This window comes from Pseudomassariella vexata (genome assembly GCF_002105095.1).
Source record: "Pseudomassariella vexata strain CBS 129021 chromosome Unknown BCR38scaffold_11, whole genome shotgun sequence".
NCBI lineage: Eukaryota > Fungi > Ascomycota > Sordariomycetes > Amphisphaeriales > Pseudomassariaceae > Pseudomassariella > Pseudomassariella vexata.
Window position 1 is genome coordinate 1935173 of NW_024467966.1, and position 27571 is coordinate 1962743.

General features: G+C 50.6%; 8 protein-coding genes and 1 non-coding gene across 9 annotated transcripts; 5 read left to right on the top strand and 4 right to left on the bottom strand.

Moving 5' to 3' along the window:
* Window positions 1–1316: 1316 nt before the first annotated feature.
* BCR38DRAFT_t260 lies at window positions 1317–1419 on the top strand. The gene has a single exon. It is a non-coding gene; the product is annotated as a tRNA-Thr (tRNA).
* A 1868-nt stretch (window positions 1420–3287) lies between these two features.
* BCR38DRAFT_476824 (uncharacterized protein) lies at window positions 3288–4071 on the bottom strand (the record flags this gene model as incomplete). Its single annotated transcript, XM_040863054.1, has 2 exons — window positions 3288–3895; window positions 3994–4071. 2 exons carry the CDS (start codon window positions 4069–4071, stop codon window positions 3539–3541), a joined length of 435 nt encoding a protein of 144 aa, XP_040713235.1. The 3' UTR covers window positions 3288–3538.
* Window positions 4072–5594: 1523 nt separating this feature from the next.
* On the top strand, window positions 5595–6803 carry BCR38DRAFT_50496 (uncharacterized protein). Its single transcript, XM_040864909.1, has 3 exons — window positions 5595–6038; window positions 6108–6383; window positions 6436–6803. Exons 1-3 carry the CDS (start codon window positions 5859–5861, stop codon window positions 6580–6582), a joined length of 603 nt encoding a protein of 200 aa, XP_040713236.1. The 5' UTR covers window positions 5595–5858; the 3' UTR covers window positions 6583–6803.
* BCR38DRAFT_349280 (putative hydantoin utilization protein A) lies at window positions 6740–9837 on the bottom strand (the record flags this gene model as incomplete). Its single annotated transcript, XM_040856480.1, has 5 exons — window positions 6740–7036; window positions 7081–7382; window positions 7741–7874; window positions 7930–8399; window positions 8452–9837. The coding sequence occupies 5 exons, from the start codon at window positions 9835–9837 to the stop codon at window positions 6740–6742; spliced, it is 2589 nt and encodes an 862-aa protein (XP_040713237.1).
* A 637-nt stretch (window positions 9838–10474) lies between these two features.
* BCR38DRAFT_443197 (uracil permease) lies at window positions 10475–12803 on the top strand. The gene is made up of 6 exons (XM_040860862.1): window positions 10475–10771; window positions 10832–11010; window positions 11079–11153; window positions 11204–11228; window positions 11321–11853; window positions 11912–12803. Exons 1-6 carry the CDS (start codon window positions 10611–10613, stop codon window positions 12670–12672), a joined length of 1734 nt encoding a protein of 577 aa, XP_040713238.1. The 5' UTR covers window positions 10475–10610; the 3' UTR covers window positions 12673–12803.
* Window positions 12804–16503: 3700 nt separating this feature from the next.
* BCR38DRAFT_443199 (uncharacterized protein) lies at window positions 16504–17080 on the bottom strand. Its single transcript, XM_040860863.1, has one exon. It carries the CDS (start codon window positions 16888–16890, stop codon window positions 16732–16734), a length of 159 nt encoding a protein of 52 aa, XP_040713239.1. The 5' UTR covers window positions 16891–17080; the 3' UTR covers window positions 16504–16731.
* A 2066-nt stretch (window positions 17081–19146) lies between these two features.
* Window positions 19147–20356, top strand: BCR38DRAFT_488071 (uncharacterized protein; the record flags this gene model as incomplete). The annotated part of the gene is made up of 2 exons (XM_040864227.1): window positions 19147–19897; window positions 19950–20356. The coding sequence occupies 2 exons, from the start codon at window positions 19147–19149 to the stop codon at window positions 20354–20356; spliced, it is 1158 nt and encodes a 385-aa protein (XP_040713240.1).
* Window positions 20357–21339: 983 nt separating this feature from the next.
* Window positions 21340–22776, top strand: BCR38DRAFT_50567 (uncharacterized protein). The gene is made up of 2 exons (XM_040864925.1): window positions 21340–21372; window positions 21434–22776. Exon 2 carries the CDS (start codon window positions 21541–21543, stop codon window positions 22711–22713), a length of 1173 nt encoding a protein of 390 aa, XP_040713241.1. The 5' UTR covers window positions 21340–21372; window positions 21434–21540; the 3' UTR covers window positions 22714–22776.
* Window positions 22777–24311: 1535 nt separating this feature from the next.
* Window positions 24312–24905, bottom strand: BCR38DRAFT_412111 (uncharacterized protein; the record flags this gene model as incomplete). Its single annotated transcript, XM_040858649.1, has 1 exon — window positions 24312–24905. One exon carries the CDS (start codon window positions 24903–24905, stop codon window positions 24312–24314), a length of 594 nt encoding a protein of 197 aa, XP_040713242.1.
* Window positions 24906–27571: the final 2666 nt, after the last annotated feature.

A 27571-nucleotide genomic window follows, 5' to 3' on the forward strand; every position in this document is an offset into this window, starting at 1 on the left:
TCCTAAAAGAGATAACGTCACCCACAGGTCAATGCCCCACACGGGTCTTTGCCCAACTTTTCACGACCTCCCAACCTTTAATCTTAGATAGATCAACAACAACCCGTATTCATCCAAGAAATTAATCAGAATTCTTTTCATTATCTGTTTCTACATCTGCCTGACAAGTTCGCGCATTATGTTCAGTTCCTCCGCAAATGCCACAGCGCCTAGCACCCGTTGCCCTCCTCCTTGTAGGACGACTACTTTCACCCTCTTCCTCACTTTCCAAACCCGTATCACCCCTAATAGCCCGTAGAACTTGTGCATCTTCTATATTAAGTGGCCCAACATACTGGATTTGCTTTTTTTGGTTCTGCGACGTTTGCTTAGCACATGGTTAGTCTCACGAAGCTCTTCGTTCTCGCGACGCAAGATAACATTCTCTTGCATCATTGCATGCGTAGCCTTTGCAATCGAGTCAATTGAATGAAGAATATGCGTCAGAGGGCTGTCTTGACGAGGGCTGTCTTAAGTCCTAATCGTATTTCCTTGAGTCTGGTGTACGGCCTGGTGTACGAGTGGCTGACAGCCCCATGGCTGCTGTGGCCGGTATGCAGTCCTTATGTCTTCTATCTGGTGTCTCCGATCAGACGGACCTACTTGGTATAACCGTATCTCCAAGGATCTGAGCTTCTCCGTGAGAGCAGTCACATCTGGCTGGCTTTTCTCTTGTCCTGATCAGACGGAAAATATCTCTTGGCTCGCTTGTTGTGGTTTTCCAGATCGACCTTAGTCTTCGCCCATCCTCGGACTAACTTCTGGGCTTGAGAGTACTCCATCTTGAAGATCTCTTCGTACGTCATATCAGCTTACTTATGATGCCTTCAAGGCTGTGACTGTGGGTTCCCTCAAACAAGCCTCGAGTACAGTCAAGGTCGCTTGGGACTTGAGTAGTACCCTTTGTCTCACTAACCAGGATCTTATGATCAAGACAGTACGTATAGATCTTTGACGGATTTGATAGCGGAGGCTGGATCTCGAGGTCTTTGAGGCGCTGGTATGCACTTCGTAGTTGTCTGGGGTCTCCGATTACGAAGGTACTTTTCAGAGCCGTTACCGCAGCACTCCAACTGTCAAGTTGATCGATAGCGTCCTCCACCCTTTTCTGATGCGTCCTGTCCTTAGTCTAGTACTGGATTTTGGCAATCTTTTGAGCATCACTGAGTCGAGCTCTCTCAAAGATCCGATCGACCTGCTCAATCCAGTCGGATACGTTATCGCCGTCAAAGCGGAGGTGTGGGTATTGCGCTACATCGGGGATCATATATAGTATAGTCGGCTGGTGTAGTTGGTCACTTCGCTGGTAGATAAGTCCCGATTTGAGCCTCGCCCACTTGGGTCGGTGACGAGTCGCGGGTTCGAATCCCGCAGCTGACACACAAGGGGGTTTAGTCAACCCTTACGGCGCGCTGCCCACCTTGTTGACTTCGCCTACCTAGCGATAATAGGGAGATTGGTGCAGTTTAGGATTACGAGCATCCTAGCCAGTCAACCGTCAAGCACTACGTCGGCGGAATATAACTCGACAGCCGGTCCAGAATTCGAATCGTTAATCCGACCCCTTATCGGACCCTCACGATAGAAGGCGCGCAGCACGCCCCCTCGCCGCGATTCTTGCGAGCGTCTAGACCACGTTACGGTCTATCCACTTGAGCGTATGGTTGAGATGTATACGCTCGACGAGAACCCCAATTAGCAGATACTACGACTTGTCGCGACAAAAAATAGTCGAGCATCTTCTGCACATCAGCAGCATCCCACCCCTGAGGACGAATTTAAGTGCCACATTACCACGCTTATCGGTAGTTCAGGCAGGGGTTGTAGCACAGACTTAGGGAGGGACAGGAGGTTTAGTAGTCGTTTGGCTACAAGTTTACCTGTATAACCGCCCGACGCGGCTTAAGGGCCCGCTATATCATCTATAGCCCCTTAAGGGAGTACTTGTAGAGGTACCGAGGGTTAACACCTACGGCGTATTTAATAATATTATTTTATATAGTATAGTAAAAACTTGAGCCATTTTGATCGGATTCTCGGTGGTATTGACGGGAGCGGTCTGATTAGTCCTAGGCGAATAACAGATTCCGTGCTTTCGCTGTGCGGCCTCTCTCTCGGCTCTGGAAAACTGTTCTTTCGTAGGAACTATTCTCCTATAGGTCCTGTCGTGCTAGTCGTATCTCTGTGTCTGAGTCTCATATCGTCTATCGCATCTCTGTATCCGAGTCTCTCTGTCTTCTTCAGAAAAGTAGTGTTGAAGCCTTGGTGTCCGGGTCCAATCCCGTACTACTCTTGCTTCTATTTCCTTCTTCTTATATTCCTCGGTACTGTGCCGTTGTTTCTCTTGTCGGTACTCTTGATGCTCTTGATCTCCTTGGTCCTCTTGTCGATGCCCTTGATACTCTTGTCCTTCTTGCCGATGTCGATTGTCGTATTTCCGTCTCTCCTTGATGCTGTGCTCTGTGCCCTATGCTCTGTACTGCTCTGTGCTCTGTGCTCTCTTATCTCTCTGTATCTTATCTTCTGAATAAGAGTTCAAGAGCTGTGTGCCGAGCTGTGTGCCAAGTCCCTATCCATATCCTGTTTATAAGGCCGTCGTGGCTTCGGCAGTCTCGGAAGCCTGTAATTCCTCTTCGAATTCCCACATTCGCTGTCCTTATCGTCGATTCGTAGCCAGAAACTTTGGAGCCCCGCCCTTCTGAGTTTGTCGGTCTTAACTCTATGTCCGAGGCTTCCGTATCTTCCGTGTCTTCCGTGTCCTTAGCGAAATCGCGATCCGACGAGAGATCCTGAAGAGTACAGTCCGCTGAGCGAGAGATTCAGTGCCGTGAAGCCTCCGAATTGTGTAGCCTCCCTCTGATCACCATTGAAACGGGGTCAGGCGGTCAGTAGGATATACCTACCACCTAACACACTGAACAGACGGCTCCAGTACCAACAGATCCCGTCTGTTGGTCTGATCAGACGAAGATCGTGGTACTGGTTGTAAGAGCTTCGCTCTTACACGTCTGGTGCGCGAGTTGGTCGGATGTGCCTCTGATACTCGTATCGTGATAATAGGATCTCGAACGTAAAGATAAGCTGAATAACTAAAATAACTAAATAACTGACTGACAAGCGAAGGTGAAGATATAGATAAGAAGGAGATGATGATATGAAGATGAGGATGATGATGCGTGAAGATGGGGGACTCGTGTCGTACTCTGCCTCTGTGCCTCTTAAAGAAGAGAAAATGAACTTTCTCCTAGCCCCGTAACCTATTTCCCTGATGTCCGGCCTTACCCCGTTACATTCCTCCCCTATAGGTTCGTCTCTGTCCCTAGAGACAGTCGAACCTATATAAAATAAAGGGTAAGGCAAAGATCCTCCTCTAATCATAGCAGCGGTGTCTTTCGAGAAAAAAAATGTAGAAGGGGGGGGGGGGGGTTGATAGTCTGATTAGACGACTTGTGTCCGAATCCTGTGTCCTACGCACCACAGTCTTCCTCTCGTAGCCTTGTCATCTGACTGAAATATTCTCTCCTCCCCAGAACGTACTTCTCCTCTTTCCTCCCCAGGACTCTCTCTTTCCTCTCTTCTTTCCTACCCAGGACTCTCTCTCCTCTTCTTTCCTCCCCAGGACGCACTTCTTTTTCCACTTATCTTCCTGCCAGTCAAAGTCGCAGGGCGGAGTAACAAGGTCCTCAAAGTCCGCCTCTCTCGATTCTGCCTGGCTGTCCGGTATCTTCCTCGTCCTCTTTAGTAGCTTCCGAATCTTCTTCCTTGACAAGCTCCTCCGAGAAGTGTAGTCTACTTCTAGACCGAATAGTAGGACTGTCTGACTGCTCGTATCAATCCTCTTAGCAGCGGTGGTCCTCTTATCCGTATCAATAGCCCTGGCGACCGACTTTACTCTACTTGAACAACTACTCGCCTAACCTATCCCTTGTGACGGTTGTCACGTGATTGACCTACACTGTCTGAACAGATTGATAAGTGGTTGCAGATATCAAAGTCAGGGACTTTGGTATTGGTCTCTTTTGGTGAAGACATCTGGTACGGTGGAGTAGTGGCAAGGATTGCAACCCCTAGCACGGCGTGACATCCCTCAGAACCTTCGGGATATGCTTAGCTTATACTTAGCATCTTCAAAGCCTATTCAATCTGCGTCTATTTCGTCGGAACCTACTTCATAGCCGTCAGGTGTGATACCTGACCCCGATTTATCGACAGCTAGGGGTAATATACCCTCTGATGAGGACGCTAACGCTCATTCAAGGGCTATAGACGAAATAGCCCAATTCATAGAGCATGAAACTGCAGACTCCAGGGCTATAGAAGATTTAGTACAGGAGCGGGAGTCAAGCTCCGCTCCTGTATCAACAATGCCTATGCGACGCACACGTCGGTCTCATGTGAAGGCATCATATAAGCTTCGCCCAGGTTATATACCATTTTCCTTGAACTTATCACACATATTAAGTATATACTAACTGTATTCGAATAGCCCGCCGTTAGTACACCTAAGTCCTCTAGCAAGCGCAAGGTTCGTGGACTTAGTAAACATATTAATAGTATATACTAATTCGATGTAGCGTACGTTTATAGAACCTGTCACTACCTGGGTTGCATCGCATTGGTAGAGACCTCGATTAGGTGCTATCGACGAAGATTCTACTTTAAGGAGCGAAGGAAAGAAGATGACAACTTAGGTTTGAGGGAGCGCGACTAAGTCATCCACGCTTGGCGGGGCTCCTACAAGGGTTATGATTGGCTTCCCATCTGACACTGCCATGGCAGGTGTTCCAGCTGTAAGTCACCTGGTTGTAGTGAGTCTGCGAGGGTTGACCTTCACAGAACCTCCCGCTCTAGATGACGATAAGCAGGAGACTCCTAGCCGGAAGAGAGGTAAGTCTAAGCACTATATACACTCCTTACATATTATACTAATATATGGTAGTTTCTTGCAAGCGTGGTGGTAGAGGTGGCAGAGGTGGTAGAGGAAGCTGGCCGACCACTCGTAACTCTGGTATGATATATGTTGAACTTAGGCAGTGCATAAGCTAATATGAAATAGCTTGAATCATCGATAAGCAGTAATCAAACGGTACCTACTGTGAATATGTACGACATATGCTTATGAACTGTTGTTTTGCTTGGTCTGATAATTCGGTTCTATAATGCAAATATATTGCTTGGTGTTTGTTTCGTATTAAGTTTCCACCTTATATGCATTATATATGCTTAAATCCTATATGATATGTTATATTCTAGGTTAGGTTATTACAGTACCTAATAAACTATTCGTGCTTTTTTTCTATTATCTGAGCCTTGTTAGAATATGCCTCGCATATGTATACCAGACAGTTTGGCCCTATGTATATGCTCCTATTTCGCTGTATATGCGCCGCATTTTCTCCGTGTACAAGCTTTTCTCTGATACTGTGATGATGATTTATTTGGTTAGACTAGCGTTAGCGTTAGCTTGGTAAGACTTGGCCAGGGTTAGAACATTTCTGACCCTGATCAACTTTCCTGCGCCACAAAATTTCTAACCCTGGCCAACTGTAACCTGCATCAACAACATAGAGCCAACCAGAGCAAAGCGTGCGGCTCCGTTTCACCACCTGAACCGAAGAGATGCGATTCTAGACTTCTCCCAAATCCCATCCTTCTACACCTTTCCCATGCGATTCACATCTTGATACTTTGATGCGAACACACGCTTTTTTGGTTCCCGATCTCTGCGTCTTAGTACAGCGACTGCGATCTTGGGTTTCAGTCTGTTCATTCACACATACCATCGTCTCCTACCTCTGTCGCGTCATCACTGCAATTAGATGAATTCGCTACCAATTCGTCTCGCGCCCCCGCAAGAGACGAAGGCAGAATCTTCATCGACCGTCCAGCCCGTTACTGAAGATGCTGTAGCAAGGATTGGGCCTGATGGGGATCTCGGGTCTCATGGCAATCACCAGTTTTGGTTGAAAGAGATCAAAATTGCGGAAAGCTTATATACGGTAAGTGCCGTCCGTCTTATCGATCGTTCTGCTGTTTCCAGATGTCTCATGAGCAATGTCGTTGTTTAGATCCATGGCAGCGCCAAGCATCTTCTCGACTTTACGGGAAATATGCTGGGATGTGATGATAAAGCTGCCCCTCGCAGGCCGATAGCCATGATGAGCGACAGCGACGTGGCGTTCATGTCGCAGCTCACGAACGAAATAGCTCGGAGCGTCGGAGGCATCTCTGCCGCCAGAGCTTACGGGGTGAGGTCCAATAAGCGGAAGAGCAAACGATTGGAGAATCGCGAAATGATCCAACAATGGACTTCTGCACATTCTAGCAGTTCCAAACGCATACACGTAGGTTTCGTCTCATGCTTGTGCCAGTTGAGTACCCGCTAAGTTTGAATAGCTTTCGAAAGAGGAGTCGTCTTGTCACAAATGTGGCCGGACTGACACCCCCGAATGGCGCAAGGGTCCGGAGGGACCAGGGACGCTTTGCAATGTCTGTGGCTTACTCTACGCAAAGACTAAACAGAAAGGGAAGGCACATCACTAAGAGGGAGAAGCATTCGATTTAATTACGTTTGGGGATGCTATCCTGGCCACCCGGCCAGGCAACTCTGCCAAAACTCGGATCCCTGTGCCACAGCAACAGCACCTTTCGGGTGACGGTTCAAAGTATGGCGGCACGGCGCAAGGCGGGGAAAGAAAATCTATGGTCCGCCGGCATGAAGAGTGCCATCTATGCGCCCAGAATCTGCCACTCTATTGAACTCGTCGATGACACTTCTCGGCTTCTGGAATTTTCCCAGAGGCCGATACTCGAGATCGTTCATGCCGAAACCTTTGGGGCCGCCGACTTCGATGCCGCGCGGGGTGCACGTCCACTTCTCAGATGCGGTTATGCCTAAGACGATTACGAGTAAGCCGTATCGATACTCCTGTGTACCAATGGCCTCTCCGTTTTGAGCGTCGATCACGCACACGAGATCGGGCACTATTGCGAGGATCTGGTCGGGGCAGCAGTCAGCAATTTACAAAGAAAGCTCGAAACGTTGAGTCTACAGTCGATATTGAGACTTACCTCCTCGTTTCCCCCCGCACGAGTCTTCTTTGCCAGTATGTTCTCGTTCTTGAATGGGATTCTCAACCGCTCGACTGCATCCGTACCCTTGTCTCCTGACGTGGACGCCTCTATGACGACCTCTCCATACGCATGCCCCATCTTCGTGATCCTTTCTACCCCGACAATCTTACCTTTGAAAAGGATCTTTGCCGAATCCGAACCCCCTACCTCGTTGATGATTGACTCGGCAACTGTGTCGATGGTGTTTGAGCAACGGGACAACGCGACGGCTCGCCCAATCCTCCAAGAGAGCGAGATTGTGTTTTCCACGACCCAGGATTTGGTGTTGGCGCCGCTGATTGGCCCCTTTGCACATCCGACGTGGGATCCCATCTGTGAGAGTGCAGCGCGAAATGCGCGCTCAGCGTCTAATTCTGTTCTAGCTTTGGTCATGAGCTGGGACACGAGTCAGCGCGGTTCATCTTGCGTATTGTTCAATTAGGACGGTTGTCAGAGTTGGGCCTACCATAACCCTCCCGTTGCCATCGGAAATGCAAGACGGAATCATTGTCGCTTTCTTCTCGAACACCACTGGAGTCGTCTGATGAGATATGGGGTAGGCTCTTCCCATCCAATCCCCGTCCACACATGGAATATCCATGTTGGTCGATGCTCCAATGATCAATCCCTGCAAGCCATTGCCACCCCCTATTTCCAAGGGGATGACGGCATGCGGCTTGATCTTGAGGTACTGGTACAACTCGCGTTGTGACTCCATCATTCTAAACAATGCTTGTGAGTAATGACGTATATAACAAGCAGGAATGGGGAACGCACTCGTCTCCGTACGGCTTCTCTATCGACACCTGGGGCGACCCCTTGCCGCCGCCACAGGCCACGAGGTCCTCGTCCTTGAGATCCCACGGGGAGATGATCCGGACCGTTGCTCCAGCTCGGAGCATTTCTCGCAGTCTCAACATGTGCTGATAAGGACTGCCTCCTCCGCCTGTGCCAAGGATGTAGCATCCTGTCGTGATCCAGTCCAGATCTGTTTCCGACAGGTACCATTGCCGGTCGATGACATGTGGCTTGTACTCATCGATCTCATTTTGGGTGAGGCTGAGTGAGCCTTCCGTTGGATCTTCCTTGTCGTGGGCATCACTGTTGATTTGCTCTTCGTGGCCGGCCCGACTGGCGTCGAAATCGTGCGTATCACCGTCGATGGTCGTTAAGCATTCGAAATCCGTCCTTGAGAAGTCAAAGTCTCCTACCGCCTTGATTATGATCCGAGATTGGTTGGCCACATACTGCAACAAATCTTTAGTACTACTCGCGGACCTGACACCGAATACAACTTACTTGCAATGGGAAACTCTCAACTTCTGCGATGCTGATCGATTCCCTAGTCGCGCCATTTTCAACGGCCCTTTCAATAGCTCTTTCCGACAGGGTCGCGATAACTTGAGACACCGTCTGCGATTCCGTGCTCTCTATCGAGTCTACCACGCCGCTTACCCGCGCGGTAGCCGCACCGATTGCGTTCGCAACGCCAGACCAGTCCGGCATGATGACCCTGCTGGCTCCGACCAGCGTTTTTGGCGCAATCACGGCACCGCCACCTACGAGCACCACCGGGATATCCTCTGGAGACGTTTTCATCGTATCCACTATTCGCTCCAGCATAGACTTGACATTGGCCTGGAAGTCTGCCAGATCAGCCCGCAGCTGTGTGCTTTCAAGTTTAGAGCGGTCTCCAATGTCCAACTCCTTGTTTCCCAGCACGGTGTAGTCCGTAGCGGTAGGGACGGTGCCACCAAAAACCAACGCCTTTTCCTGGATCTGGTAGCCGACAGATTCAGGGCCGATTGTAAGCTTTCCATCTTTGCCTTTAGCCACGATCGACCCTCCCCCTAGGCCAATACTTCTCACGTCCGGATACGAGAAGTTGGTTCGCACGCCACATATCTCACTATACGCAGCAGCTTGACGAGGGAATCCATTTTCGAGTAGTAAACCAACATCCGTCGTCGTTCCACCAATGTCAACTACCATGATTTTCTCCCGGTCCAGGTGCTGCGTCAAGAAAGCCGCACCCCTCATGCTGTTCGTAGGCCCACTCGAAAAGGTCCTGATCGGAAGTCTGGCCGCAGAACTGGCTGGCAAAATGGTACCATCGTTCTGAGTAACGAATACCGGACACCGCAAGTTCAGTCGTGACACTGCGTCTTGAAATGAGTGGATCGTGCGTCGTGCAAACGCCAGGATCGACGCATTGAGAATCGCGGCATTCTCTCGCTCAAGAAAACCAATATTGGCCACTTCCTTAGAGAGAACCACGTCGGCCTCGGGGTACACCTCGCGAATGACTTCTTTTGTTCTCTCTTCCTGTTTGAAATGCACATCGATGGGGCTAAATATCCCCACAACGACGATGCTCTTGATCCCCTTGGATTTGATAATCTCACATTCACGTCGTATTGCATCTTCATCCAGCTCGGCAATCAGACTACCGTCAATTTCCAAACCGCCGTCCACCAAGCTACGATGCGCACAGATGATGCGCCGGAGTTTGGGTGGCCAGTCGACTCCTACGGGTATATCGGCTGAGAAGGGCCCACACAGTCGTATCACTGCTACTCTCGCAAGCCGTGATCGGTCCATCTCGACCACGGCGTTGACGAAGTGAGTGGTTCCAATGGTGACGCTGGCCACTTCTCCGGGGTCGATATGTGACTGGGAGAACATGTCCGTAATCACATTGTTAATACCATCGCTGGGGTCCCTCGTCGTGCTTGTCTTCTTCCAGGCTACGATGCCGCGACCGGCCTCAGAGGATTTGGTCGGGTCCATGATGACGCCATCGGTGTTGGTCCTGGTGGCTCACTATAATCAGTCGTCTATCTTCGTAAGCCGGGCAGTAGCGGACAAGCTGATATCTTACCCGCCGACGTCAACCCCGATCCTTAGTTTGGGGACAACCATCTTCCAGGAGGGGCTTCAATGGTGGGGCGAAAGCTATATTGATGAGAAGGGAGGTATATTTAACAATGTTCTGATGCTGGGTACCTTGAATGGACAGACGTTGGAAGTAGTCAATCTTCTAAGAAATAAGGTTCCACTACTGTCGACCTAGTTCAGGGAGGCAGTACCGGATGAGAACCATGGTATATAGAGATGTTCAACCAGTGAGATTCCCCACCATGCTTAATCATCTCTGCGGAAGTTGGCAGAGCCCCGACGCCAAGAAGTGCCGTCGTTATCACAAATTGGCAAGACAACGGCAGCGATTTGCAATGAGCGGAACTCCACCTTGTGATGATAGCCGCTTATCTCCTCCGCTGTTCAAGTCATCGGATCCGGCCGCCAATCTCCACTTCGGCACCGCCCTAGTTGATATTACTCGGTATCCGTAAGGACTCTTAATGCGCTTGATATGACACGAACAAGCTAGCACTCCTGCAGCTTTTGTTCTCTCCGGCACCAAACTAGTCGAGAGGTCGCATACCCATTACGGTACCATGGCGTCTAAGACCATTCGTAAAGTCAGAGAGGTGGTGGCCCTCGATTCCGACGAGTCGCACTACGAGGAGGTCAGCGCATGGTCAAATCGAGATTTGATCCCGTTGCCACCAGCCAGGCGGACCTGGGGTTGGTTCAACTTCTTCGGTTCATGGTCTCTGTAAGTCTTCCGTCACAATATAGTGGTAATTGATTGCTGACTGGACGCATCCGTTCAAAGTTCTTCGCTCAATGTCGCGACATGGCAAACCCCAAACACATTTTTAACGCAGGGGCTTTCGGTGGGCCAGGCCATGGCCATTATTGTTGTTTCGAGGGCGCTCTGCTGTCTTTTTGCCGTCATGGTGGCCTGGTGCGGTTTGACATGGCATATTGGGTTCACAGTGCAGAATAGGTACAGTAAGTCGTCACTCGTTGGCTCAACCCTTTTGGCGTGGGGCCCATTTGGCTAATCCTCTCGTGTGAAGCATGGGGCTTTCGTGCCAGTTACATCCCTCTACTCCAACGCATCTTGCTGAACTTCATCTGGACTGCCATACAATGTACGTGTGCCCATCACATAGTGCGAGTAAAAGCTGACGCCCGTTCGTAGGCTGGAACGGCGGTAAACTTGTTACGTAAGTTAGCCACGCCGAATCCCCAATGGTGGCACTAATCCCTTTACCCATATACCTGGGATTCGCTTGAAGCGCATCTAACAGGAGATCAGGGTCTGCATCACTGCCATCTGGCCGTCCTTTGCCACGATTCCCAACACGTTGAGCGCGAGTACCCCCACCACTACCTACGAGCTAGTCGGATTCATTGTGTTCTGGGCCGTCTCCATCCCGTTCCTCTTCATCCGTCCGGAACGCTTCAAGAAACCCTTCCTCGTCTCGTCCGTCATGTGCGGTGTCGCTATGTTCGCACTGATGATCTGGTCTGTCGCAACGGCAAAGGGGGTCGGCCCAGTCTTCTATCAGGGTGAGAAGGTCCCCGCCACGTCGCAATGGAGTGCCTCTTGGCTCATGATGGCGGGGATCAACCAAGCCATCGGCGGAAAGGCAGCAGGTATGACCAACAGCAGTGATTTCTCACGCTACGCCAAGAAGAAGAGTGATTACCTGATCGGCACTATCACTGTCTACTGGATTGTCGGCGTGCTCGTTTGTTTCGGGGGCTTGGTTACGACGGCGGCCTGCCAAAAGATCTATGGCGACATATGGTGGAACCCACCAGACCTCATGATGGTCATGATGGATTGTAAGTTAAGCCTCGTCATCATTCAACCTCTCATACTAATGAACGTGACATATACAAGACGGCCAAGGTTCCTCGGGCTCTCGAGCCGCCGTCTTCTTCCTCGCAATTTCGTTCGCCTTTACCTCCATGTTCGAAAACGTTTGCTCCAACGCAGTAGCGGGCGGCATCGACTTGGCTGGCCTGTTCCCGCGCTATATCGACATTCGCCGCGGCGCCCTTATAACCTTTTTTGCGGCCTGGATTATCCAGCCCTGGCAGCTTATCAACGAGGCCGCGACCTTCATATCCGTCCTCAACTCCTTCTCCGTCTTTCTAGCGCCCATCATGGGTGTCATGGTGTGCGATTACTTTATCCTGCGCCACCAGAGGATCAAGCTGAGCCACCTTTTCAGCCCGCAGGGTTCTGATTATTGGTTCTGGCATGGTGTCAACTGGCGCGTAATTCCTTGCTGGGTGGCGGGCTGGGCTCCCACGATTGGCGGTCTGATCGTTAGTGCAGGAGGAATCACCACCGCGCCGAGAGCTTTGACTGAGCTTTATTACATGGCCTTCTTTGTCGGATTCTCCGTTTCGTTTGTGCTCTTCTACGCTGTGAACCTGATCTTCCCCGTGCTGCATCGGGGGGAGATTGACGAAGTGGACAAGTATGCCACTTTTACGATCGATGAAGCGGCAAGATTGGGAGTTGTGCCAACCGATGTTGTTCAAGGCGAGGCTCTGGGGAACCCGAAGCTAGAGGGTTTGGAAGTGAAAGTCGGAGAGGCGTCAGCGGACGATTCTGAGATGACCAAGAAGTGGTGGTCCTTGAAGCGAGGTTGAAGCACTGGCAAATTGAAGATCTGCAGGCTACAGCCCACTACGTAATTTTATGGGTTGGGAGGGCATGGCGTATCATTCGATGTACCTTTTGTAATTCCCATCGAGTTTCTGATGGCACACTGCCACTGGACGTTACAATTCTAATAGAAGCTGGAATAAATCTGTGGAGTTGGAGTCAACTGCGGCGGTAACATGCTCTGTTTCTGCCTCCATGCCATTTGTTGGACCTTCAAGGTTATTACACCAAAAAGTGCCAGCCTGTGGCGATATATAGCCACAATCATCCTACGATATTCGCCAATGTGGCATCCACCCTTCGAACCATTCAATCTCTGCCTGTGGGGCAGTCATCGCTCATTTTTACCTATTCAAGGCCTTTCTCGTCACAGTACATTCCTGAGGGGACTTTCCAGAGATTATGACATTCAATGAAAAGACCAGTTGCCTACAGTCCAATATCACTCATAAACTATATTTTTGGTATCATAAAGGTTGCTATGCGGTCCCAAGTTGGCACCGGGAGGATTCAGGTATCTTATGATGGATTCGCGAGATCTATTTTCCTACGTCAGAGACTTAATTTCCCTTATTGTGATGGTCAGGTATTCGGTGCTCGTTGGGCTATAGATTGCGTGGGTTATGATTAGATGTTGAACGTTTGACGGCGGAAGCACTGTTTATACTATTGCACTGCTTCTTCGCCGGCTTTAAACTGGATGATGGCTTCAGGGCGATTGCCTCACACTTTCCAAGCATGAACAGAAAGAAAATCAAATTCGGACAATCATGACGTTCCTAGTGCATATCTGCTGTGAAGATACCAGTGACATTGAAACTCGGCCTCGAAGCTGCGAGTGAATCACACCTACAAATGCCGATCATGGTATAGTAACCCGGCCGTGGCATCCTTCAGAGAATTTGATCTTGATGTTACGCCTCAGAATCATCTCCACCGAGAACAATTCTTTGAAGACTCCTAGACAGGAAGCGCGTGGCGCAAAGGCTCCGACCGCATTGCCAGTTTTCATAATGGCTCCCAGCACTTAGTAGTCGGAGGAAAATGCGGTAGAGCCATTTCGAACTCGAGTATCACGGAACTCATCACATCGCCAATGCTATAGTGAGAATTTTCTTAGTGAGTATTACAGCACCGACTTCAGTGTTGATATTGCGAGATCTCTAAGACAACACCCAGTACATTCCAGAAAATAAACGTAGCTGCCCAAGACTATTCCAGGGCCACTTGGATGGGGCGGCTGTGGACTCCTTGCAGTGACCATCACCTTGTGCCAGAGAAGTCTGGCAAGACTTTGCGATGATTTAACAGACGTCAACTACGCTCCGCAGCCGTTATTCAGTGGAAGAACTGGCGGCGCTACCATGTGCTCCCGACATGCAGCTGACGTGCAGCTTTACGACAGTGGCGGCCAGGCGTTCTGGCGCTCATAAGCAGCCATATGATCACAGTAGAACCCCAAGCAAACGTAATAGAACGTGGAACGTTTTCTCATTTGACCAAGGTAAAGTCATGTGCATCTCGGAAGCACATACCTACTTGAGAATGCTCAAAAGTACGGATCGGGTTCCGACGTCAACATTGTTGAGATGATCTCGCTTGTTCTTACGCTTCATCAATTTCCCCGTGGGGCAGGGCTTGGCATGTTGACAGTTGAGGCTGGAAGCTGTTTCCGACCAGGGGCAGCTTTCCATGATGTGGTTTGTGCCCAATTCAGGGGGCTGTGCTGTAATGTAACGCCGCCGTCCTCGCCAAGACATTTTGTTTCCTGGTTTTTCCATGTGTTCTTCCATGTGTCCTTCCAAACTGTTGTCGGATCCTCTATGGGTAGTACCAACAGCGTCCGGTCATGCAAGTTTAGATGAAAAGCCAAATTTGAACCCGATGGCTGCTTACATGCATACACGGATATTGGTGTCACGATCCAACGTAGATCATGCCCGCCTTCCCTTTGGAAAGTTGACATGTTTGGAATACAGTGCCCCCCTAAAGTGGCTTATTGGCATCCTGGATCTCCATTTTGACACCACAACCGCATACTAGACCAGGTCACAAGCTTCCCTCCGATCACACGAACGATGCATTACTGAGGAATAGGTGAGAAGATCATATTCAAGAACGCCATGATTCCGAATTGAAGCCTACCTTAGACGATCATGGCGAGGACACCGACGATAACTCATCCCGCAGGCCCCTACCTTTGACGTCACCGAATCTGCTGAGTTACCTATAGCATCGCCCGCATTCCGCTCGTGTTTGCCTACAACAAAGCCTTTGTCGATCCTCTTGTCGCCTCTAACCGTTCGCGGTTCCGTTTACAACACACAAATGCAGGCACCGCCTCCAGGTCTGGATTCGAACTGTAGCTGTAGCAAGCTGGATGGAATAGCATCGGGTCCAGCCTATATCCACTTGATCCTGCATGACTTTAGTGCCTTGCACGTTGTGGACACGGAGCTTAAACGCAAGGTGCAGGCCTAACTACTGCATTTCCAGCTCCCGACGGGCTAGAATTGGGGACTCTAGGCTGCTTTACGAAGACGCGTTGGGTATTGGATCAGCAGGCTTTGATGTACGAAAAAATCGGGCTTTCGAGTCCCACGGCGCGAAGGACGGGGCCATGTCTAACGTGTCACGGGAAATAAGCCTTGCCCAACACCGAACTTCGCCTGGCAACCAGACCGCCCGTCCGATTGATCCGGCATCAGCCTTCCCATGTTGCTTAACTTGGAAACTCAAATCACACCATCAGCCCTTTCGCATCGTGGCAATCCAGGTTTCCAAGGAAAGAGTCGGTAGCGGTGCTGCGCTCATTCGATATTCGGAGACGTTTGCAGATGCAGGCTGCAGCGAGTTTTCGTCGCTGGGAATCCGACTATTTTCGTCATAGTGTGAAACTTGAGCGTAGTTCGAAGCGGGATTAGATGGTTAACTTGGAGGTCAATATGGCCTCAGGTTTCTCTATAAAGGCCCATAGGATCCTCGACATAGTAAACGTCTTTTCATGATCATCATCCAGTCACAGTCTATCAAACACAAACAAAGTCACCTTCGTTCCTCTCCGACTATCAGCGCTTGGCCCACTTGTTTAATCCCAACCTAGACGATACTCCAGTCTCTCACTTCCATCAAGATGCTGTTCAAGAACATCCGTGCTGTCCTTTCCTTGGCGTGGGTCTCCCAAAAGCCGGTTCACAATCGGAAAATGCTCTGATCTTTGTGCGGCCAATTTTACTGATTCCTTGCCTCTTTTCAGTGCCCTCGTGGCTGCCAACCCGATCCCAGGGGATGATGGGTATGGTACCAAGACCAGTGCTTGCGCCACCGTCACCGTCACCGACAAGGTATATTCGCCAAGTGAAGGACTGATTTTAACTGGAGAGTCCCCCGCTTACATCCATGACAGGGCAGCTATGGTGCCACCACTGTCTATGCTACCAGCTATGCAACTGTGACATCAACTGTGACTGGTGGAGGTAAAACGGGAACCGTTACGGTTACTGGTAAGTGTTCATGTCGTTGTTTTCAGTACATGGATCCTTGTCCAGAGTAAAGCTTTTTGGGTGGTAGATAGCCCCTGAGATATGAAACTTGGAGAATAATATCCAGTACTTCATATACATGAACAAACAATAGCTAACGATATCAAAATATAGGCCCTGGTAGCACTGTCACCCTCACGGGGGCCGGAAAAACAGAAACGAAGACCATCACCTCCACTCTCCCCGGTACTACTGTCACCCTCACAGGAGTCGGAAAGACAGAAACGAAGACCATCACCTCCACTCTCCCTGGCACTACTGTCACTATCACAGGGGTCGGCAAGACAGAAACGAAGACCATCACCTCCACTCTCCCCGGCACTACTGTCACCCTCACAGGGGTCGGAAAGACGGAAACGAAGACTGTTACCTCCACCCTCCCGGGCACTACCGTCACCGCAACGGGCGCCGGCAAGACAGAGACCAAAACCGTAACGGCGACCACCACCGAGACTATTCCCGGGGGGACGAAGACGGAAACCAAGACCATCACTGCGACTGTCACCGGAGGGGCCAAGACATACACCACGACCTACACCGAGAAGGGTTACTGCACCACCACCAAGGGAGGCTACTAGACCTCATGGCTATACTAAGATTTACAGTTCTTGAATGGACTCGGTTGGCATGATGCATGATGCAGGACGCACGGATGAACATGGTCTCTCATATCTTCGCTTCTTCTCGCTAATCACTACCCGCATCTCCCGCACGAATGGCTGACCTGTATACACTCCTTGAAAGTACATACCCCCCGCTGCCCTTGACCTCTTCAAGCTGATGGTTTGGAGATATTTTGAAGGAGACTTGCTGTAGCTATTGTAGTTAGAAAATCGAGAATTAGGTCGGTTTCTTGATACAGTGATTGTTAATAAGTCTCCGCATTGCCCCACACTACAAGTGAGAAATCAAAACAGCGCAACAAGGCCAGTTTTACTTTACTCCACTACAACTACCGCAACTCGCTATAGAATTCTGGTCCTTGGTCACCGAAATAAGTGCCGATCGCGGCCCTAAATATGGCATCATAGCGGGAGCCAGAGTTGACATCGTGACCGCCGGCGCATGCGGCAAGAGTTGGAGGGAGGTGGCGGACGCGTTCGGGATCACTCGGCTATCAACTATCACCGACATCGTTAATACTGCTAATGCAGCCGGCACCACACGTATAGCTAAGCGGAACAGTACACTAAAAGGCTATCCGCTAAAGCAAAGAGGTTCCTATTCATCCTTTGCCGCCGCTACCCGGGATAACGTACGCAGAGATGAAATTCAAGAAAGCTATCTATACTAATATTATCAAGACGATTATACAGCGTCACTACCTTAAGATATAGCGCGCGCCAGAGAGGATCCTTCTAACCGACGATGAAACTATGAAGAGGTTCGAATTATATAATGAATACGTTTCGTAGGGCTAGATAGAGCGGCTTATACGTACACACATCTCGGACGAGTATACGGTCGAACATTTACCCTCAAACCCTACCGACTAGGTGATCCGGCACTTGAGCGAGCAGTGCCGGCTTGGACTCGTAAATGAGCAGAGTTTTAGGAGGCCACGTATGTCTATTATGATCTAGGGTAAGCTACATAACGATAAAGGGAGGGTATTAAAAATAGTATTTTGTGAGGATGTAACTGCTCGATTATATTGCGATGTCCTTATGGAAGGCCGTCTTGTATTCAATAAATCTAGCGATCCTTTAATGCAGGATAATGCCAAAGTCCACGACGGTTACTTTTCAGTTCACGCTCTCCGGTCCTGACGAGTTGCACGGAGCGTTGTCGACTAAACTCTCCTTTCAAAACAACTGCCACACCGTACTGAATTGGGCCTCCGCCACCGGCGGCTATTGTTATATGCACGACTGGAACCCCAACGACTACGGAAAAACTCATCGTCTACCGGATTTGTCGCTTGGCCAAACGGATGGATGGCCTAGATGGTACTATTCCAGTGAGTTCGCTTTCCCTTGCTGTACTGTCCTTCTGGTTCTCTTCATGTAACTGCTTCCCTGTCACCTACAGTACAAAACGTTTGAAGATAAGCTAGTGTGGATCCTAATGGACGAAGGGGGATTGCGGGATCGGTAATTCCGACATCAAGACCTCGTTGCCTTTTCTGTTTCGCAGAGGCTTCGGGAGCGATCGCATCGGTAAAGCACCATGCCATGTCACATGCTCGATGTCAGAGCGGGGTGAGGGTGGCTCGACTGGGGAGTATAGGATCCGACTGCTGATGATCGAGCTGATATGGTGGGGCTTCATCTTCGGAATTCCAAGACTGGACTGGGGTGGAAGTCACCACTCGTATTCCATTGTAAAGAATGAGCTTGAGCTCAGATTTGGAGGGTTCACCAAGATCTGGTTGACCTGTTATTAATGTATTTCGCGGCGTTGTAGGCCGTTGTGTTAGTATAATCCTCCATATACCACAAATTTCTCCAGAGCGGCGACTTGTATCTGATATACTGCCAAGTTCGAGTTGAAATGACTACTTTCCTTCCTCAGTCACGCGGCTGTCACAACTATCATTCGAAACACAGCTTTCCATGGTATATCCTTGTTTTTTCCTTGCCTTGAACGGAACAAGGTCACGCGAGCACACCGCCATATCTGCCGTCGTCGATTAGACTTTGCTGGACCTCGTCGTCTGAACAATGCTGAGCTGAGTCAAGAACTAAGACGCATGACTGGATTTCGATGATACATGACTCAATATGGTTCCATGCGTACGGAGCGGCTATTCCCAATAGATGTAGAACGGGCCAGTTTTTGATTTTGCATTGCCCTAACGCTTTCACCTTCTTATGTCAGAACTAGCCTATCACCTCTAACTCGTCACCACAAACACAGTCGCTGGTCAGCATTGGGCTCGCACTCATTTCTAAAGGTTTACTAGAATCATCACCTATGACGGGAAGCAAGCGTCGGCGGTCTGTTCTGAGTCCCGACGTCATCGAGACTGAGTCTTGTGAAGCGGTGACGTTTGGTCTGCGCGACGTGTCGCCACGCCATGTTCCGGCGCGCCGAGTCACCATTGATTCTGATGGAGATCTCTTGCTGGTGGTCGGCGAAGATTCGGTTATAGAAGATGATGACCGTGACACCCACAAGCCCACCACATTCAAGGTCTGTTCCAAAGCGCTCTCCCGCGCGTCGCCGGTTTTCAAGAGACTGCTCTATGGAGGTTTCGCTGAATCAAGGCGGTCGGATACCATGGAATGGGTTGTGCGGCTTCCAGAGGACAAGCCCAACGCGATGCAATTGCTCCTCGACATTCTCCATAGCCGGTTTGACCAGGTGCCGGATCGGGAAGATGGGTCAACACGGCTCCAGGATATCGCGGACCTCACCGTCCTGACTGACAAGTACGGGCTGGCATCATGCCTCCGTCCCTGGGCTCGGGACTGGATCGCACCGCTGGTTACAGACTTCAAGGCCAGGGAGGACTCACCAGATCTGCAGAGAAATCGACTTGGTAGCCCGATGGACGAGCGGCTGTGGATCATGTGGGAACTCGGCCATCGCGTTGAGTTCGAGAGATTGACGAGGGAGCTCATGTGGTTCACTTCCCTTGATGCCGATTCCTACTTGGTGGATACGCAAAGTCAGCCACCGCGGCTCGTGTTTGAGAGAATCATGGAACCATCAGGGGCGTGTGGTGAGCAGCCAAGAATCATCCCCTTATTTCCACAAACTCACTGTCACTACAGAAGTGATAACTGCCGGACGCCTTGAACTCATCACATCGTTGCTGCAACCCTTCCATCAATGGGTGGAGTATCTGATGACCGACTCACCCGACGACAGGCACCCCGACAACAAAAAGGACTCCATGCTCGGAGCGACCATCCGGTCCTTCAAGCGGCACGACTTCTGGCCCTTGCCAGACGCGGCCATAGTGACGGACAGTGCTTCCGCCCTGGGAAAGAAACTGTTCAACATGTGCGATTGCCTCTACCAGAACACTTCCTCGGGGAGTTTTTCCAAGGAGATGAGGGAAATGCGGGATAAGACGCAGGCGTTTCTGAAGAAGACGGAGCTCCCCATTGAGATTAAGAGTGCGCAGGTGCGGCATTTGGAGGCGCAGGCCAAGAAGACGGGGTTGGGGGGCAGGTAGCAATCACAGAGTCGGCTTGCGGGGTCTCAGATGCGTCAAGCTTGTGCGCGTGCCTCGAAGGTTTGGGTTTGGAAGACGGATTGGATCACGGCTGTGAGGAGCGTTTGGATATTCCCTGGGGTGAGAGTGTGGTCTCCTGAGAGATTGGTGACGCAAATGGTGTGATGCGATAGCTGTTCTCATGGTGTCGGATACTGGAGGACCGGTGATTGCTTCTCAAGATGTTGGAGTTGGAATTGTCCTCCTTGCCACCAAGCATGCGATTAGAATTCACGATTAGAATTCACCCCAGAGCACCAAGACTGGTTGATGGTAGCTCGCGATACGCTGCAGAAGTATCTGCCTGTATCAACACAAATAGACATTGGATTGAATTAGACAGCAAGGGAGCAGAGAAGCTTACAAGTAGTGTTGCACACAATTACCAACTAACCTCAGGACCTCAGGAATGCTGCAATGCAAACACGTCTTGGGCCAAAGTTGAGTGTTTGCATGTATCGAGGTTTAAGCGCATAACGGCAAATGCCGAGATCATTCCAGCCCCAGTTATCTGGACCAACCCGCAACCACGAAACAGCGCGGCTACCTAATTGAAGTGGAGCTGCCAGCTTTGGTGTTTTCGTGATCGCAATTCATTGTCATGCTTCCAACCTCCTGCATCCCTTCCGCATAACTCGCCTCTGGGCTTGTTTCTACCACTTCGACATCGCGACGCGACTCCACGTCCACTCTGCTACTATTCAGTGTATGGTCAGTCCAAAGGTACTCACTCAATGCTCGCTTCGCATTTGTGGGTGGCCGCGCACGCCTGCTCGTTGTCCTGTCTCGATTGGCTCTTGTCATGGGCGCCCAAGGCCAAAGCTACCGGCTTCTACCCATCGTCTACGGCCGATGGAAGACCCGGGGCCTTGGGGTCAGCCGTACCGGAACTTCTCGTTGATGGCGACGTGCCGGAGCGTGCGGGGACTTGTCTCTCCATTTATGCTATTGGGTGTATTGACTGATGGTTGATTGTTATTCATTTCCGTTGACCTTTGGATGACAGTCCCAGGCGACAGCGGGCGAAGCTTTCCAAACTATTCCACGCCATCTCTCATAAAATACCCCATGGCCCCATGCCTCCATCTTGTCCTCACCGCTAACATTCTGTAGGGCCCCTGGCCGTCTTCACCACATGCGTCGTTATGGTCTCTTCCTCACAAGCCACGACAGCCTCGGAGTCGAGTTCGAACACAGATGGTTTAGATGCCAGTCTACCGAGTCCACCGGGCCCAGCCCTGACCCCCTCGTCTTGTTCGACAACCGCCCGCGACCTGCCTGCCACGGCGACGTGGATCCATGCCGGCCAGTCCCGCTCTCTGTCCGACCTGCGATTCGACTTCATCTACGACACGCTATCCCATGATGCATTTTTCAAGCTGCGACTCAAGGTGGCGATGCTGAAGTCGAAGACAAAGCCTAAGCCCAGAGGAAAACCCAACAAGGGTACCAAGGGAAACCAAAGCACGACCCTTTTCATTCTGGTCCCACCCGAGCGCATCCAAAGGCTGACTCTCGGAGACCATGAGAAGCAGTTTGGGGTCGATACGGTTTGCCTGCGGTTTGATTTGATCAATCCTGCAAAGATTGTCGGACCTAAGCAGCAACCGGAAAAAGAACAAGTGCTCGATGCCTGCGGGAAAGAGGGGTCCGACGTATTGGACGCTCTACAGTCGCTGGCCCAAGCAACCAGTCTGGCTGTCTATACGACGCTGTCAAGCAGGACCTTGGCTTCGTCGCGACTGCAGATGCTTTGCGCCGATGCGACTGAGGGTCGGCTAAAGTCGGATGCCGGGCAGGCCAATCTCAGCAGTCTGTATGGGGGCACAGGTGGCGATGTCATGTGCACATCTGCTCCTGCTGATGACAACCCACCATCATACCACGAGGCTGGACCCGGACCCCCTATGCCCCCTTCGATATGTGCTGGTTCACATAAGCGGCAGCGGGGCATTTCGGATACCGGAAGCGTGGAAATGATGCAGGAGATCAAGCAGATGAGGGAGTGGAAGTCCGAGTGGAGGGCAGAGCTGCGGACAGAGATGGACCAGATGAGGGCAGAGATCAAATCAGAGGTCAGGGCGGAGGTGGAAGCAGAGATTACGACCAAGTTCGAGGTCAAATGGAAGAAAGTACGAGAGGACTTGAAAAGCATACGCGACAAGCTGGACGAGTTGGACCACGATCATGAGGAACTGACGAAGCAGTTGGGAGACGTGATCGATGAGGTAGACATCAAGGTAGAGAATGCCGTAGATGTCGGAATGCAATCGGTCAGAGACACTTTGAGGGATGCCACTCTGTCTATCGACTTTTGACAACCTTATGTACTGGATATCCTCATTACCTTCTCCATGTCGGATCACTCCACCTTGTACTTCCTCACATCCACAGGTGAATGAAAAACAAAGCCGGGGGCTACTCACAGTAATATAAGGCCGCCCTAGTATAATCTTATAGGACTCACCCTAAATATTGCACCCCGTGACTTGTGGGCGAGGTGTGAGTTAATCATCTTGGAGAATAGTGAAACGCTGATACGTTCTGGTTGAAAGTGGTTTAGAAGGTGGCCTGGCATGAACCGCACTACTGGTGAAATCCAATCGACGCCATCAAGCGTACTCACAATCGCTTGGAAGCAGTGCCATTTCCCCGGTCTTGTTGTGCTCTCTGACATCATGAAATGAAGGGTCGTGAAAGGGTTTTCCCGGTGACACATGAACTGACAGCGGTTCAGGCCTCGACTCTCTTACCGTCATCCGTGCCCTGAGATCATAGAGCCTGCCTGCGTTCGCTAACTACGAAAATGCAGCAGATGTTTCTATTGTGCACGAAGAGGCCTCTTCTCTAGGAAGCAGATAGTTTGCCCGGGGAAAGTGCTGGGAGGTGGGATTTGGAGGTGTCAGTAGGCATGTGCGAAGTTCTCGTGAATGACGATGATATCGAGTTTTGGCTGCCACATCGTGCTACGAGATGTGTGCTGTGCGATGTGACATGTGTAAATGAGTATTACAGTACGTTGGAGACGTGAGGGATGTTATATTGAACAGTAGCAACATATTGACTATTGCATAGTTCCAAATGGAACTCCATTGGTGTTATTATCATGAGCTTGATAATTTGACTGATGTAGAAACGCCGCAAGTACGATGTTGGAGGACGGGAATCCCAGATCGCGTGAAGTCTGGTCAACTCGATACTCGTATTACTCCAGACCCACAGCAGCCCGAGACAATATACTTGGTATATTGACTGGGTGAGCTTGAAACAGCACACGAAGATACCAATCACGCCATTGTACCGGTGTTGTTGGGTGGTATTCGTTGCATGAACTAGTCGGCATCGGCTTGCTGAAGCCCAATGAGCTGGGCAAGTAAGGGGCACGACCAGGATAGACTCTCACGGATATCATGGAGACTGCTGATCGGGGCAAATTATATGTCATTTCCCAGCCTTTCTGGTGCGGTGATCCTCTAGTAATATCTCATGCCTTGTACACCATGCCCGATGCCAATATTCATCAAAAAAATGCCAAACATTATCAGAAATCAAGGGTATCTCTTCACACCGTCTTTGTCCAGCCGCCGGGCAAGTGCTGCGGCGAATGTTTATACCCGGTTCCAATTGACCATCGACCATTTTGCGCACCCCCAGGTTCCAGTTGTCCATTATACGTGTTGTACCTCTGTATTCACGCCACTTCCATAATCCTCCGGTATGACGCGGATGCAGATACTCCTATATTGGACTAATATGGCCATGCCCCTGCCCAGGCCCTTGGCTCACACTACTAAACCGCATAGCATTGGTATAAGTAGGGCTAGCGGACGAGGGCGATAACCCGGGCTGGATCACCCTGGTTGACCTCCAACCCGCAGCTGTACAACTCACTCAGTTGGTGCTATTTCCTTCCTGGCTAATGATATTTCGTATCGTCTGGAGCCTCTGGCACTGGCTGTGCGGGTGATGGGGCTTCGGGTGTGTAGATGGGGTGTTGTTGCCGCTCGCGCCGCCAGACAAGGAACAGGATTGCGCCGAGGACTGCTAAACTGCTGACAGGGGCACCGACGCCAATGCCGGCCCAGGCGACGGTCGAAGGCTCCGTGGGAGTTACGGTGAGAGTAGCTATTGCGGCTGTTGATATAGAGGCCGTGTTGGCGAGACTAGTGTACCCGGCAGCGGCCACATAAGTCTTTGGCGTGAAGGCGGGGAATATGGTTTCAGTTGCCATATCAGTCCGCGTGTTAGCCGGCTGCGAAGTTAATGTAATTGCGCTCGGGGCTCCGGCGCCACGTGCGCTAAAGGGGGCAATGTTCGAATCATCTACGTCGTACAGAGCCTGCACCATGGATATTTCCTGGTCGTAGATGTCCACCACAATGTAGGCGGCACGAATGAAATCCTCGCCAATGTTGGAGTTGGTCGGAGACGTGATGTTGAAGATGGTGAAGCGGCAGAGCTCCTCCCCCACCGCGTTGGACTTGTTCAGTTCGCCAACTTCGGGGACCATGATGAACTGTCTCAGGGGCACGTTAATCAGGGGCGCGTCCGGCGCACCAAGTTCCATTAAAGTGCCAGTTGAAGGATTCAAGGCTTTCGTTACGGTTGCAGGGAACCACGGCTCCTATCACCTCCAGAATATATTCTGTGGCTGCCTCTGCCCATATGGCCAATGCAAAATTCTGCGGTGGCCAGCTCGCTGAGGTTATAATGAGTCTTCTAGTACAGGTAAGATATTAGAGCCCGAGGGACATTTAGCCCCTATCTGAGAGGAACAACCACATGCCATAATGGACACATTGAGCGTATCAATGGTCTCGAGACTGCCTTGCAGTTTACTTGTGTCGATGGCGCCGAACAATAGTGATTCGCTCGACGCACTGGCCTTGTCAAGTCATATACTGTATGCCTCAATTGGGGTCTATCCCTGCGATAACATCTGCGCGGTGAGATTGACAAGTTGCAATTTACTCGCCAAGCGATAGAACTCCGGTCTAGTCGCTCACCTCATACGGGACGCCCATCTTGAGTTTGTCCGCTGCGACTAGCCCATATTCAGTGTCACCAAAATATCAAACCTTCTCGGGAAATTTTTCGGTTCTATCTGGGATGTAGCTGCTGTACCCCATTGCTCGTCGAAGAGTTGGAAAGTTGACAAGATGTAAACAAGGCGCGATTTAGCACTATTTTTCCTAGATGGCGATAGATGTGAACATGGACGTACACACATGATGCACGGTCGTTGCAAAATCATCGTCCTTATGTCCCGTAGAACTTTTCGAGGAATTTATGATATCGCCATATCCGAGCGGACTTGAAGACTCAACCATACAAGCGACTGATGGTGATTAATTTGCATCTTTACCCAAAGCACGGTGTGCCATTCTACGGAAGTTCAACGTTTTCGCTACATTCTCATCTTGTGTGAGGTCAAACTGGATTTGTGTAGCCACTTGGACATCAAATGCGATGAGAGTTGCGGTTATAGTCGCAAAGTGGGACTTCATTCCGTATCAGTCGAGCACCTGTCCGTGTGATGCAGTAAGCGGCCAGGGAATGCGAGTGACGTGCGGGCGGAGGAGGAGGGCCACTAGTTTTAGCAACGATACCGGCCATTAAACCCCATCGGAAAAGGACATGGGTATGGTAGTAGCACCACAGACGCCTCCAAGCCTCTTTTCTCACTGAGCTGCTGCTTACTTAACCTAATCAAATATGTGCCTGTCACAGCTCATATCGACCGATACGGGTTGGTCTGCATGGAAATCAGCGTTACTTGCGCGAAACGAGATAATTATTATTATTATTATTAAATACGCTGTAGGCTCGAAGCCCCCTGTACCTCTACTAGTACTCCCGTATGTCAAACCGTGCCCTAATGGCTGGACGAAATACATACGCTGCGTCGTCGGTTCGCCCTATTGGCGACTGCGTTGCGTTCACTACCATACTACGTTGGTTCTCAACCTACCAACAAAGTCCCCCCTGAGAAGATCGATGCTATCTGGGCCTTGAAGCTGTCCGACCCGTCCCTAGCAGCCACCTTACAATAGTCCCACTAACTACTGGTTCTCCTGTTGCCGTTGCGAGGTCTCTGCGAGAGTATAGTGGCCGTGGTGCGATAGCGGCCCGTAATCGTTCCCTCGGTCCTTCCAACAGCCCGCAAAAGAGGATTACGTGCTCTGCCGTCTCAGGGGCGTCGCAACAGTGGCATAGCGGCGAGTACACGCCAAAAGCCCCTGTCTTGAATAAGAAGGCTGCTAGTCCTATTTTTTCCGTCCTGATCTGGCACAACGTAGACGCTTCGAGTCGGTTCAGGCCGAAATACTTGCCCCCTTTCGGTATCTGCATCGAAGGGCCCTCCGGTTCCTCAGCGATAGCGCGTCGCTGGCGATCGTGATGCTCTGCTCCGGTGAGCCATCTCTTCCTCCAGTGGCCGAGGAGGGCAGCCGGGACCTCCTTTTCCTCACTCATCCACTCGGAGCCCCGGGCCTCCTTCTCCATAGTGTACCCTGCCGGTAGATAGTAATTACTTTTCACGTTGGTATTGTGAAGGCGTCGAGAAATGTGAAAGCAAGACCTTCTTCACATGCAAGCTGCTGAGGATGAGGCAGTAGAGACCATTCGTTAACAAGAAAAGGAATTTACAGTCGAACCGCAAGGCTCGCCATTGGGGAATGATCTCACTGCTTCTTCAAGTTACTAGCTATCTTGGGCGGGATGCATCTTTTGAGAGCTTTCAGTTGACCATCGTTCCACCACCCCCGGCTCACACTAGCCTGTTCATCATCTCCGTATAAATAGGGGGCTTAGTCTACAAGGAAAATCTTGTCAACTAGGCATAAACAAGAGACCTTGCCCTATACTCCACACAGAGAACTTGTTGGGTACGTGTCCCCAGCTCGTCCTGTTAGCAGATCCAGCGTGTCCCAACGTCCCATTATAAAGATGATATCCCCACGGACAGATTAGTTCTCTCATCTACATGAAATAAACGTCACGGAAGCTTTCCAGTGTCACGACCTGGGTTGCATCGCATTGGTACAGACCTCGATTAGGTGCTATCGACGAAGATTCTACTCTAAGGAGCGAAGGAAAGAAGATGACAACTTAGGTTTGAGGGAGCGCGACTAAGTCATCCACGCTTGGCGGGGCTCCTACAAGGGTTATGATTGG